General features: G+C 34.7%; 1 protein-coding gene across 1 annotated transcript; it reads right to left on the bottom strand.

Moving 5' to 3' along the window:
• Positions 1-1,588: 1,588 nt before the first annotated feature.
• Positions 1,589-8,926, bottom strand: LOC124369489 (paired amphipathic helix protein Sin3a-like). The gene is made up of 4 exons (XM_046827501.1): positions 8,814-8,926; positions 7,187-7,376; positions 2,481-2,720; positions 1,589-2,029 (listed from the first exon to the last, which is right to left on the bottom strand). Exons 1-4 carry the CDS (start codon positions 8,924-8,926, stop codon positions 1,781-1,783), a joined length of 792 nt encoding a protein of 263 aa, XP_046683457.1. The 3' UTR covers positions 1,589-1,780.
• Between the last annotated feature and the right edge of the window lie 3,567 nt (positions 8,927-12,493).

Raw genomic sequence — 12,493 nt, 5'->3', positions numbered from 1 at the left:
TAATGCTGTAAAAGGACCATGTTTATTTTGTTATATTTAGGCTACATGTTATAATATATCATTTTGTGGTAATGTGTATTCGTGTTTGAGCTGCGTGGTTCATCCAATGTGCAGATATGAGATTTTCCTCTACTCTCTGTCATTTTCTTGCGGTAAAGAAAGGAAGAGTTATTTATAAATTGGGTATTTGCGTTTGCCATCATTATAAAATCATATATAGTTCGTCAGAATACAAAATGGGGGAAAAATTTACAATTAAATAAAACTTTCCTTATTTATGTGGGTTAGGTTTATGGCCAGATTGTCCTATTTTTACATAAACCTGTAAAACAAGAAACAAATATTTAAAATATACATAAAATGTGAGGATTTTTGGTTGTAATTTATCACAATTAATGACAACTAAGCTTTCTTTAACAAGCTCAAGTTTGTAAATTTAAACCACCGCAATTTTGGCTACGGTGAACCTTTTGATATCAGTTTTCCTAATACCGGTTTTGATTTCCTAATAGAGAACTTTAATTGAATGTACAACTCAACCTATGTTCTCATTCAAGATTTTATCCGGAATCCTTGTGGACTGTCCCCAGTATGATGGAAAAATTATAGTTTTGCTTAAAAAAGTAGATTTTTAGGTATAATACTTATGTGTAAGGTTTCCTTGCTTTATCTGCAATAGTTATAAAAAGCAAATGCAGTTCTAAAAGTTTTGTAATACCTATATATACACGAATTACCTCCTCATTCGTTATTTTACCTCCTAGAGTAAAATGGGAAAAACATAGTTTTTAAACTTTTGTAGTGTAGAAATTAAAACAACATAAGTAGTGGTATTTTTCATTTCTAGAAGATTTGTTGTCAGCAAGGATTAATAACCAGAAGAAAATACAATATATATATATATATATATATATATATATATATATATATATATATATATATATATATATATATATTCACGATTTCAATTCAAAATATATAAACTTATATCCTTTTCTTTTTGAATTGAAAATGATTTGAGCAGAAATAAAATAGCTTGCATCAAAATGTTATGATATATTTTTTTAAATTAACGTTGATTTATCAGTTACATAATCTCAAATACAATAAATTTATTTAATGAAACTACAATTAAGACAATGTTTTTCAACATTATTAAAACTATTACACAAATTAACACGCATCTTATTGTGACATAGTTTGATTCGGTTGTTTAATATATTTACATTATAAGTAATTATAATTTCGTAACCAAAGTACCCAATAAAAGAACTCACATTGAAACCTGTAACGTTTTTGAAAACAATTTAAATTTGAATTTCGAAATTGTGGTAAAGTCATTCACACACGGAATAAAACAGCTCTACGTCTTTGGTCCAGGAGTATTCTGTCTTCTTTTGTTGTTGTTGTTGATAAAGTCGAATTCTGTATGTCCAAATTATAAGAGCAGAAGTTTAATTTCCTTGTATAATTGGCTTTCGAAACGTTTATTCAGTTGTTCGTTTTATACAGAAAGATATGTATAAGTTTTAAGATGCTCATCAATATTCACTTACAATACTAAATGTAAGTGAAATATATTTATTTGATAGTATTTAAAATTGATATACAGTTGTACGGTGTGTTATGAATGAAATTCCAGGATAGCGTGAGGGTGAACCAGAATGGGAACAATAAAAGACAGTATTATAAAACTGTAATTACAGATCACTATCCTGCCCTTCCCGTCTCCCACTCCCCTTCCACCCATAAAATACAGTTCCATTACATTCCATACAGTTCAGAGGGAAAATCTTCGGGAAGGTTTGCTCCGCTTGTTTTTATTAGCAGGTGGATGGTAAGTAGCATCTTGAGATGTGGACGGGGAGTTGTGGTCTAGTGTCATCGATGAAGAACGTTTCAGTCCCATTTTGGCTGGGGGTGCTGAACCCATGGAGACTGCCGACATATTGTTGTTAAATGTCGAACTTTCCTTCTCATTTTCTGCTGGCTTCCGGTTCGAAGTTGACGTTTCTTCACAGGGACAAGCCTGTTTGGAAAATATACAAAGGCAAATTTTAATAGTTTGTAATAGAGCAAAATGAGTAGAATATTTCAGAAGTAATTTACATTATTACCTGTTGTGAAATAGTTAACAACAACTTCAGTGCCAGCTAGATTATAACTTTTTTTATCTACAGTCCATCTCAGATGGGTGCAGTGATTATTGACTGAGGCTAAGCTAGTTGATGGTAAGCCAATTCAACCAGACCCACAATGTACATGTCTCTGCCGATGTAAGTGTAACAAAGGCAATCAGTCCAAAATAAGTATAGTTAGAGTGGGTACTTTGAAAAGAAGACAGGGGACAGGCAGGAAGGCAGATATAGTTGTAGTGTACTTCAACCTACAAAATCTTTTGCGCAGTTCTCAAAATAACAGGAATTAGAGATAGGTAAGGAAGTCAGGTTGCCTTCTGTTGAGATTCCATAGATAATTACCTGCTTTGTCTGATGGTTCGAAGTGTCAGGCATGAATCGGACGAACTCGGCCAGCAGATCATCGTGGTCCACAAACAGTTTTGCAACCTGGGAATACACTTCCGCTGCTGTCATCTGCTTGTTGCCAGCGGACTCTCTGCCTGGCCCGTCCCCTTCCTTCAAATTTCGTTGTTCGTTCTTGTATGTTTTCAATATCTCCAGAAATTTCCTATATGTATGGGGCTGTTCTTGGAATCGATTCTAAAAAATCCAAAAGGAACAACAGGTATAAGCATGACGATGGTACTACACTGTTGGGATAGTTAGTACATTATGAATTCCAAATGTTTGTTGTTAGGCTTACACTGTGGGTCATAACTAAGATTAAAGTTTTCCAGTTAACTATACTCAAAATTAAATTCATTAAACATTGTAGATAGTTATCTTCAGCGAACAGATTTTTGGTATGACATCTATTGAAAAGCAGAAAAATTACATGTTATGAATGCCAAGTGTTATTTTGAAACGAATATTAATGACAAACAGGATTATCTATTAATTGTGTAGTGGAGTTAGACAGTTTTTTTATTCCTCATATTTAATTAAATGCATCATAATTATCACGTATTACATATTATTCTACTGCAATATACATACGGCCAGAGATATCATAGTCGTATTATTTTCATGTTAAGTACAACTCGCAAACATCTCCTTGTTGTTTCTACTCAGACAAATACATAATAAAGATATAACGACAGTAGACAGTTCTCCCATTTAGCATTAGGCCCTGTGCTGAGTCGTTCTAATTTACTTGTCTCAGCGAGTGTGCAAATTTTCTATCGGCAAAACCACTAAGAACATAAACAGAAATGTCTTTCAATACTCTGTCTATAAGGACGGTGACTAAACGTACATGTAGTTACCGTACATAAAATGTGTAGCACGTGACAGCGCCCAACTATACTAACATGTAAACAAAATTCTAAAAATTGCAAAATTTGGTAAACGGACGTAAAGTTTTTATATGTGTATTTATATGACCCATATTCTAAATATAATTTGGAGAATATTCACTGAATAAGTTTAATATTAAAATATATTAACCACGTAATCATAATTTTAAGGTTTAATAATGTTTCAATGAATTAGGAAGTTCTTAGCTTATTAAATTAAATTAATTAATTAAATGTTATTTCATTTAACTATCATTAGGTTGGGCCTATTAGCAATTTTCCTGTAATACTACAGAGTGAGAGAGAAAGAGGAACAGGCATTGGATACCTCTATAGAGAGCAATACATAAATAATCAGTCGTATCGACGCCACCTAGCTCAGTCCTATTAGCAATTTTCCTGTAATACGACAGAGTGAGAGAGAAAGAGGAACAGGCATTGGATACCTCTATAGAGAGCAATACATAAATAATCAGTCGTATCGACGCCACCTAGCTCAGTCCTATTAGCAATTTTCCTGTAATACGACAGAGTGAGAGAGAAAGAGGAACAGGCATTGGATACCTCTATAGAGAGCAATACATAAATAATCAGTCGTATCGACGCCACCTAGCTCAGTCCTATTAGCAATTTTCCTGTAATACGACAGAGTGAGAGAGAAAGAGGAACAGACATTGGATACCTCTATAGAGAGCAATACATAAATAATCAGTCGTATCGACGCCACCTAGCTCAGTCCTATTAGCAATTTTCCTGTAATACGACAGAGTGAGAGAGAAAGAGGAACAGACATTGGATACCTCTATAGAGAGCAATACATAAATAATCAGTCGTATCGACACCACCTAGCTCAGTCCTTCTTTAAATGTCGAGATATGATGTCTCTGCTCTTAGCAGTTCCTCCCTCTACTCACCGTATTTGAATATTCTTAAGATTTACCTCTTTAAGTAACAGTATTTTTAACCTCCCTCTATGATTTAATTAACATTGTTCCTTTTCAAACTCCCTTTCTACCTCTTTAAACAGTGACAAGTGCCCCCCCCCTTCCCTTTATACCTTGTGGCAAGTGCTACAAGATGTATTGTAAAGACTTGTGACCTCCGCGGTTATGAACTGGCAATGCGTGTTACTCGCTTGTTATTCGTACTCTCAATGCAAAAATCCCTTCAGCCCTTCGGACACAAGGGAAACATTTGTTTTCATTCTAGGCTATTTGCCCTATAATTGCGTATTGATTATCATTATCACTATTCACTTACTTTAAGAAACCTTTGGGCCTTAAAGTCGAATACGGGGACATGTTCATAGCATAAGTTACAGTACTTAGCTTTAACACAGGCAGATGCTTAGAAGCACTATTTCGCCATACAATGAGTTGGTAGTTTCGGTCATCGATGTGAACAACAATATTCTTGGACATTTACTTCAACATCAGTTGAGAAGACAAAGTTATGAATACAGAATTCCGCCAATATGACACATATATTGAGCTTGAGTTACCTGTGGTCGTCCATGAAGGTGAATGACAGCATAGTAATCAATATTAATGTATCCACAACTGCATGCTTCGGGGGGAGAATGTAGGGATGCCTTGCTTCCTTTGATATGTTAGCGAAATTTAGACGTCCATCTAATCGAATTAGGCCATTTTAGTTGAATTAGGGGTTGAGTCGTTGAAGTTTGATATAGTACATATGTTCCTTCTACAGAAGATGTTGATCATCATAGTAGGCAGAGGTTTGCACATGCCTTAAGACCCTGATGTTGGAAGTCTTAAATTCTCAAACAGAGAGTGGTCCAGAGCTTCTACTACTTATAGCGTGGGTATGTTGATTTAACATTTTTTCTCTCGGTAGACTCTGTCCTGAACAAAAAATTTCATGGTCGGAGAGTTGAGATAGTAGATCTTTGAGCTTGAGATACTCTGTCCGCGGCATAAGTATTGAGACGATGATGTCACATCTAAAGCCACGTTGAGCTATAGTTGGGTCACTTCATAAGTGTATGCATGAAATTGAGAGTCTTTTTTCGAAAAAAGAGATACAGTAAGACACTAGTTGCGGTAAAAAGTTCTAAACGCGGTAAAGTACGCGTTTTAGAGGTCCTGCATGAGCTTTAGAGATGATTGACATACGGCGAGGCGAGAATGCTGAATCAGAAAACACACTATAGCAGCGTAACCGTTTTGCAGTTCAACGCTAGCGGCCTTGCAGAGTTTAAGAGTTCTAGGAGTCTTAATTTCCTTAATAGACCTTGAGACGTTGCAAACATTTGCCATTGATCGTTAAGTTGCTGAGGAAGGGGATGGCCCCAGTCTGACCTTGTGTTCCATAGTACTCTCATAAAATATGAAGCCCATACAATAATGAGAGAAAGTAAGTCATACTAAATTAGTCATAAGTTTGAACGATAACACTGAGAATTTGAAATTTTGTGGAAGAGTGTTGAGGTAGATTGAGTTCGTAAATGAATGAGCCTGGGAATGGCGACCAGCAGAGTTCTAGGACAATGACGAGGGGCTGAGAGGATGATTGCAGAAATCCTGGAGTGTCTAGATGATCCTTTGGCAGGTTCTGGAGTAGCAGACGAATCGACCATTATTGGAGAGTGAAACTACCACGGTCTAGAAGGGAAATAAGTTGAGTTTACGGTCTCCGTCTTTGCGCCTGTGATGACGTCGTCCACGTAGGTGAGAGAGTTTAGAATTTCCTGGAGCTTGCTGGGAGTCGTGACCTTCGTCGTTAGCAAGTTTATGGTGGACCCATATGGTATTGGTTGGTGATATGTATTTTTATTATATTAGTGCCATATATGACACACATATATGAAACACAAGTGGGGCATAAAGTTTCATACATTTTAGTTTTGATATTCAAGCTAGTTTTCCAAAAACTTGAAGTAGGCCGTAAGTGTTTTTAATGTGTATTTTTAAACATATGAACATGTACACATTCAGTATTATTTACAGTATATCCACAGTGTATTGTGACATGTGCAAAAATGCAAGAATCACAATAATTCAAAAAACAAATTCTAAAGACTAAATTTTCTAAGATAAGTGTTTCATTTTTCAGAAATATTTTAAAAACTACAGTACGTGGACGTATATGTAAATGCCCTATTTACACAGTAAGTAGATATTCACTGGTCACACTTTTACAACTAATTCATGAATAATTTTATTAAAGATAAACACAAATCCAAATAAATTGTTTGCCAGTTTGTAGATTTGTGTTTGTAGATTTGCCACCCTACAATGTGGCAAAAGTACGAATAGCTTCATTTAAATTAAAGCATCGTATACCTGATCCCCTAGAAATTTTCACACTGTATATCAATTATCACCCACATGCTGGTTAACATATCCAGTTTAACATTTTTATTATTAAGAATAATAATAAATGTAAATATTACATAGAAATCATCAATTCATGGTGTATGTGTTTTCCGTTTTGGCTAATTTTTTCAACTCATTGACTGTGAATTAAACTTTTATCATGAAGTAGGCTGTCTTAACAATATATGAGATGCTACTAACATGTCATCCTATGCTAGACAATCTCAACAAACATTTGGAAGAGAATAATGTACAAAGCCTCAGATGTTCACCTAGAATCAATCCTTCTCTAGTTCTTGCGATAACATGCAACGTATTGTTATCTTTTCTCACATCAGATTATGAATAGATGAATAATGATCTATTTTTTCTCCGAAGCACTAGAACATCTATAACCTAGAATTAGAACATATAATAATTGTTCGTAACACACCTTGACTTTGGTAACGTAACCGAATGCATAGCTGAACTCGTCAGGATGGCTCTGAGAGCTGGGTACCTGGGAACTCACGACATGACTCAGATACACGGGTGAACGTGGAGTAGGCGGAGCTACTGGTAATGCGGATGCTGCCGCAGCTGCCTCTGCTGACACACTGCGTGTTACTAGCGTTTTGTTTTCCCTGAAAAATCATTAAATACTCGTAGTCCTAATAAAAGTAATCTATTACTGCTTTCATTCAGTACATAAACAAGATTAGATGTATTTATCTATATATTTCTGCAGCCATGTATCTTAATAATAAAGTATGTAAAGTACTTGTAAATTTGTATTATCAATATCAAGGACTGAATTTCTTGTATGAGAGAAAGAAGGATTCATAAAACATGGCAGAATTTTGCCACTGTCTGTAAATTAATGGGGACTGATAGTTTGGGGAACACCAGCGACACTGGGTTGCAGTACAAGGCAAACAGACCTTGTAAAGTCTCTCTTCAGGAAAAAGGGTTAGATTTGATCTTATATTACTACCTTGTGCATTTATAAAGTCAATTTGCTGTCACATTAATTGGTTAGTTGTTTTTCCACAGGAAATCTCGACTCGACTTTAATTGAATTATATTAATACACTCACATTTATGTTGACTGAATGCATATGTGTATAACTGAATACATATTTTGCCCTTTAATTGAATATTTAGCTATGATTCTGAATAAAAATATTCTTGAATATGTCCAAAAGTAACATGTCTAAGAATTCCATTGACCAACTTGCTTTGATCCCAAACAACAGGATTATATACTGATATCGTATCAAGTTGTCAAACACGTTAAATGTCGTAAAGTCAACAGATATTAAACCAAAACTAACTTGGTTATGAAACGGAAAACTTGATTATACTGTATGTGTCTTTAAAATTTGTTAGTACATCAATCTGCTGGAATATCATGCAACACAATACTAAAATTCTTTTGTTAACAAGTTACTCTTAGTCTAATAAACTGAAATGATCGAATTCCTACTATAGAAACTAAAGAAAACTCGTTTGGCAGGGAATTGCCAGCACCTTATCTAATTGGTAGCGTTAATATTTAAAAGAGCAAGAAATTATTTATATTTTGTCATTCCTAATAAAAGAACTGTATAGAACCATCCAAGAGTTGTCGGGAACCATTATTTAACTATTTTAGTGCCATAACGTTAATCCATTTAACTGAATTTTTTAATATTTGGTCTTAAACACACACACACACACACACACACACACACACACACACACACACACACAATGTATATATATATATATATATATATATATATATATGTATATATATATGCATATGAGACCTACCGATAAATTTTTCACTTTAAACTATATCTCCACATTCCACATGAAGGTTCGCTTCTGGTGGTTTTATACTTTCCAGTTGACTTAACACTGGTTACAGTAAAAACCGAGGTATCAATTAAATTTAAATAACTATATGAATGTCCAGGAGGCCACATCACTAACCGCAAATGTCAAGATATTGGGGTGCAGAGGTAGATCGATAGGTTTAATCTACTTTGGGGGAGGAGTGTTGGAGTAGCTGAGTCTCCATAAGTGTTAGTTGCTACCCTAAATATAAATGAATGTCATCTCTACCCGCTTTGACTGGAGAGTTTGGTACAGAGTTAGACTCATCTTCTTCTAAGGAGACATGGCTGAGATTACTGCCATCCTTCCTCATGGATCTCGACAGGAGGCGACCCCTACTTCCCCTACTTAACTATCCAGAATATTTTGTCACTCTCCAAATAGCGTCCTTCTAGGACTAACTACAATTTATAAGCTTTCTAAGCTTTTTATGTACTAATAAAACTGAAAAAAATCTCCACATTTGCAGTTATTGATGTCACAATCCAAGGACATAAATGAGTTTTCCCGTATGAGAGTGACAACAACGGTTTTTGTTATTGACTCTACAGGTTCTCATTCACTTAAACAAAGTCTTAATGTAAACCACTTTGTGCAACATAAAATTCGATGTATTATGTACAAATTAGTTGTACATAAAATATTAAAATAATATATGAGAAAATAATAAACAGTTTTTTAGTAAAAAAATGTAATTTAGTGATTATTTACAGGTTAAAATACATACAGTAAACCCTCTCAGATCCAGGCCTGTTGATATATGAAAGTATATATATATATACAATATATACAAGGTGTTTGAAAAGTCTGGGTACGGCTTAATATTTTACAAACCATAGCAGATAACATCTATAAACTTTGCACAGTGTCATATGGCTATGTAAACTATTTTTCCTTGCTATTACCATGACATGCCAACCATGGGGGGACGTCCCACAGAGGAAAACATGGAAATCTTAAATTAAAGCATGAGTCGAGTGATAACTCATTTGAAAGAGCTCACTTAGTAGAGTTGAATGCCGCAAACCGCATCTCAAAAGGTTTATCCAATCAGAAATGGCGGGTTATTTTAGGTACACATTGTGAAGTACATTATGCGCTGCCAGTTCTGACTGGATCGTCGTATTCTGATGCGGTAGGCGGCATTTCACTCTACTAACCGATGTGTTTTCACTGACTCTTTTTTAATTAGCAAATTATGTCATAAATTTATAACACAATAAATAAAACTAAAATGAATTCGTCGTCTTTATGTTTATGAATTAACATAGTTACACACTAGCAATGCTATTTTATTCACTATGTGAAAAAACAATCTTAGAACAAAGTACTTATTTATTAATAATTTGCAACTAACCTTTTATTTACAATAAATGTTCAAATTTTTCTCCCATTGCAGTTTGACAGTGAGCTAGCCAGTTGAAGTAGCCATCCATAACATTGCATAGTATTTCAGGAGGTATTTCTGCCGCTTCATGTAATATTCTTTGTCTTAAGTCGTTTATGTCATAAGGCTTGGTTTGACAAACTTTATTTTTTAAATATCCCCAAAAGAAGTAATCTAAAGGTGACAGGTCTGGCGATCTAGCAGGCCATTCTATTTTTCCTCTCCGACCTATCCATTAGTTTTATCTACAGTATATATATACAGGGTGAGTGGCTCTTGGTGTGACAAAATGTTTTGGGTTATAATGCAATTTAAATGTGATACAATGGCAGTTATAAAAAAGTCTAACTACAAAAATTAGGTCTGAAATAAATTATTGTCAGTTTAAAAAAAACCCGTGTTTTTGTACGTAAATCTGATATTTCTCAGCAACGTATAGACAGACATATGTGAGCAAACTGCATCATTTTTAGATTCTCCGTTCAATTTTAAATTTGAAAAAGTTATCGGTTCAAACGGTAAGAAAAGAAAATTAAGCTTCAGGTCGATTCAAATTGCAAAGTTGCTAAGTTTCAGAAAAACTGAAATATCATTGAACCCCATCTTTTTACCACACCCTGTACACAAGAATGTATCAAGTGATATTAAAAACTTTGCCATTTAATAGGCTTTAAAATGGTATGCCATATGACCATCGGCCATATAACCAACTATTTAGGTGTTTTGCCATTAAAAAAATCAGTATAAGTTAAAATTTAACACTGAGTAGTCATAGGGCGGTATAATAAACATAATTTTTGAGCGTTAGTAAAGATATTTAATAAATTAATCAATTATAAATAAGGTAAATAAAAATTAGAATACCTCCTGAACACAAGACATTTAAAGTAAAATCATTGCAGTTCATTCTCAAAATGGCGACCTTCTTTTCTCACACAAGCTCGCTTTCTCATTGCTCCTACGGTCATTTTAAAAGACAGTTTTTCCCGAAGCCTTTGAGCAGCCAGACCAATTCTGCCTCGTAATTCTTCTTCTGAGTTTACTGGGGTGGAATACATTTCCTGCTTAAAAAAAACCCCACACAAAAAAGTCCGTAGGTGTAAGGTCGGGAGATCGGGCAGGCCGTGCGACAGTTCCCCCACGTCCAATCCACTCGGGATAGTTTTCAGTCAGCCATTGACGTACTGTTGCATTAAAATGTGGAGGGGCTCCATCCTGCTGGAATATAAGCTCGTCTCTTTCAACATTGTTCAAACCATCTAGAAGGTTAGGTAGGTCGTGTTGCAAAAAATATAAGTAGTTTGCTCCATTTACAGTTCCATCAAATATGTGAGGGCCAATCAATTGGTCGCCTAAAACTCCACACCAAACATTAATACTAAAACGCGTTTGAAAGGATTGTTCCCTTGTCCGGTGTGGGTTTTGTTGACCCCAGTGGTGCATATTATGACAATTGAAAATTCCTGCTCTTGTAAACAATGACTCATCAGTCCAAAGGATTTTTCGAAAAAAAAAATGACGCTGCTCTATGTCTCTGTTTAGGAACCAACGACAGATTTGTACTCTAGGAGCATAATCAGTTGCTTTCAGACCTTGAGCAGGCGTAAAATGGTATGTATGGAACTTATTCTTATGCAAAATGTCCAAAACCTTCCATTGTGATACACCTACGTCTCTATCAAGTCACTACTGTCTACTACTAACTTCTGGATCATTCCGAACTGAATTTAGAACTACTTCATCTAATCCTACATCATGAACAATGTTTCCTACTTCGTTAGGTCTTTAGTGAACTGTACCTCCCTCCACAAGACTTTGATGGATTCTTGAGGAGAATGACTGGGAAGTCGGCGATCAGGGTAGCGAGCTTGATACTCTCTTTGGGCAGCACGCGCATTTCCATCACAAAACCCGTAAATAAAGTGCATATCAGCGTATTATTGAGTAGTGAACTCCATGGCAGCCTACACTTGACTAAACTGAGCAGACAAATAGTTTATTGGAGGTACATGTAATACAAGTGGACACTGGTCTTACAAAACAAGATAAGGAATTAATGTACAACACTAGTGAAAGTGATAAGATAAGGAATTCAAACATTGATAAAGGATGTGACCATTAATCCGCAACTAACATCTACAAATTATTTTAAACTGCTTATATATATATATATATATATATATATATATATATATATATATATATATATATATATTTATTTATCTCAGATTTAAACCGAATAAAAAACATTATACAATACAAATAAAAAAGAGAAAAGTACTTACATGGCCAACAATGAACACTGAAGTTGGAAGTTGAATGTTTATTTAAGAAGCTATTGAGCAGAAGACAAAAAATAATAATACGTATACGAGCCTACCTACACTTGCACTAATGTACAGACTTATGTTGAAGGCTTTATGTATTGTAAGACCTTGAACAGTATTTATAGAAATCAAGTTGGATTCGTTAATTAATTTTCACCTAATAACA

Source organism: Homalodisca vitripennis, chromosome X, assembly GCF_021130785.1.
Source record: "Homalodisca vitripennis isolate AUS2020 chromosome X, UT_GWSS_2.1, whole genome shotgun sequence".
NCBI classification, from domain to species: Eukaryota; Metazoa; Arthropoda; class Insecta; order Hemiptera; family Cicadellidae; genus Homalodisca; species Homalodisca vitripennis.
The sequence above is the reverse complement of the archived record's forward strand: the minus strand, read 5'-3'. Positions and strand labels throughout refer to the sequence as shown.

Excerpts from the sequence above, each read along its gene's own strand:
- LOC124369489 (XM_046827501.1), bottom strand. The coding sequence starts at position 8,926 with ATGAGGAAGGATGGCAGTAATCTCAGCCATGTCTCCTTAGAAGAAGAT. Across the intron at positions 7,377-8,813 it reads GACATTCATTTATATTTAGG|GGAAAACAAAACGCTAGTAA; the intron begins GTAGCAACTAAC and ends ATGATTTTTCAG. Across the intron at positions 2,721-7,186 it reads GTTACGTTACCAAAGTCAAG|AATCGATTCCAAGAACAGCC; the intron begins GTGTGTTACGAA and ends TGGATTTTTTAG.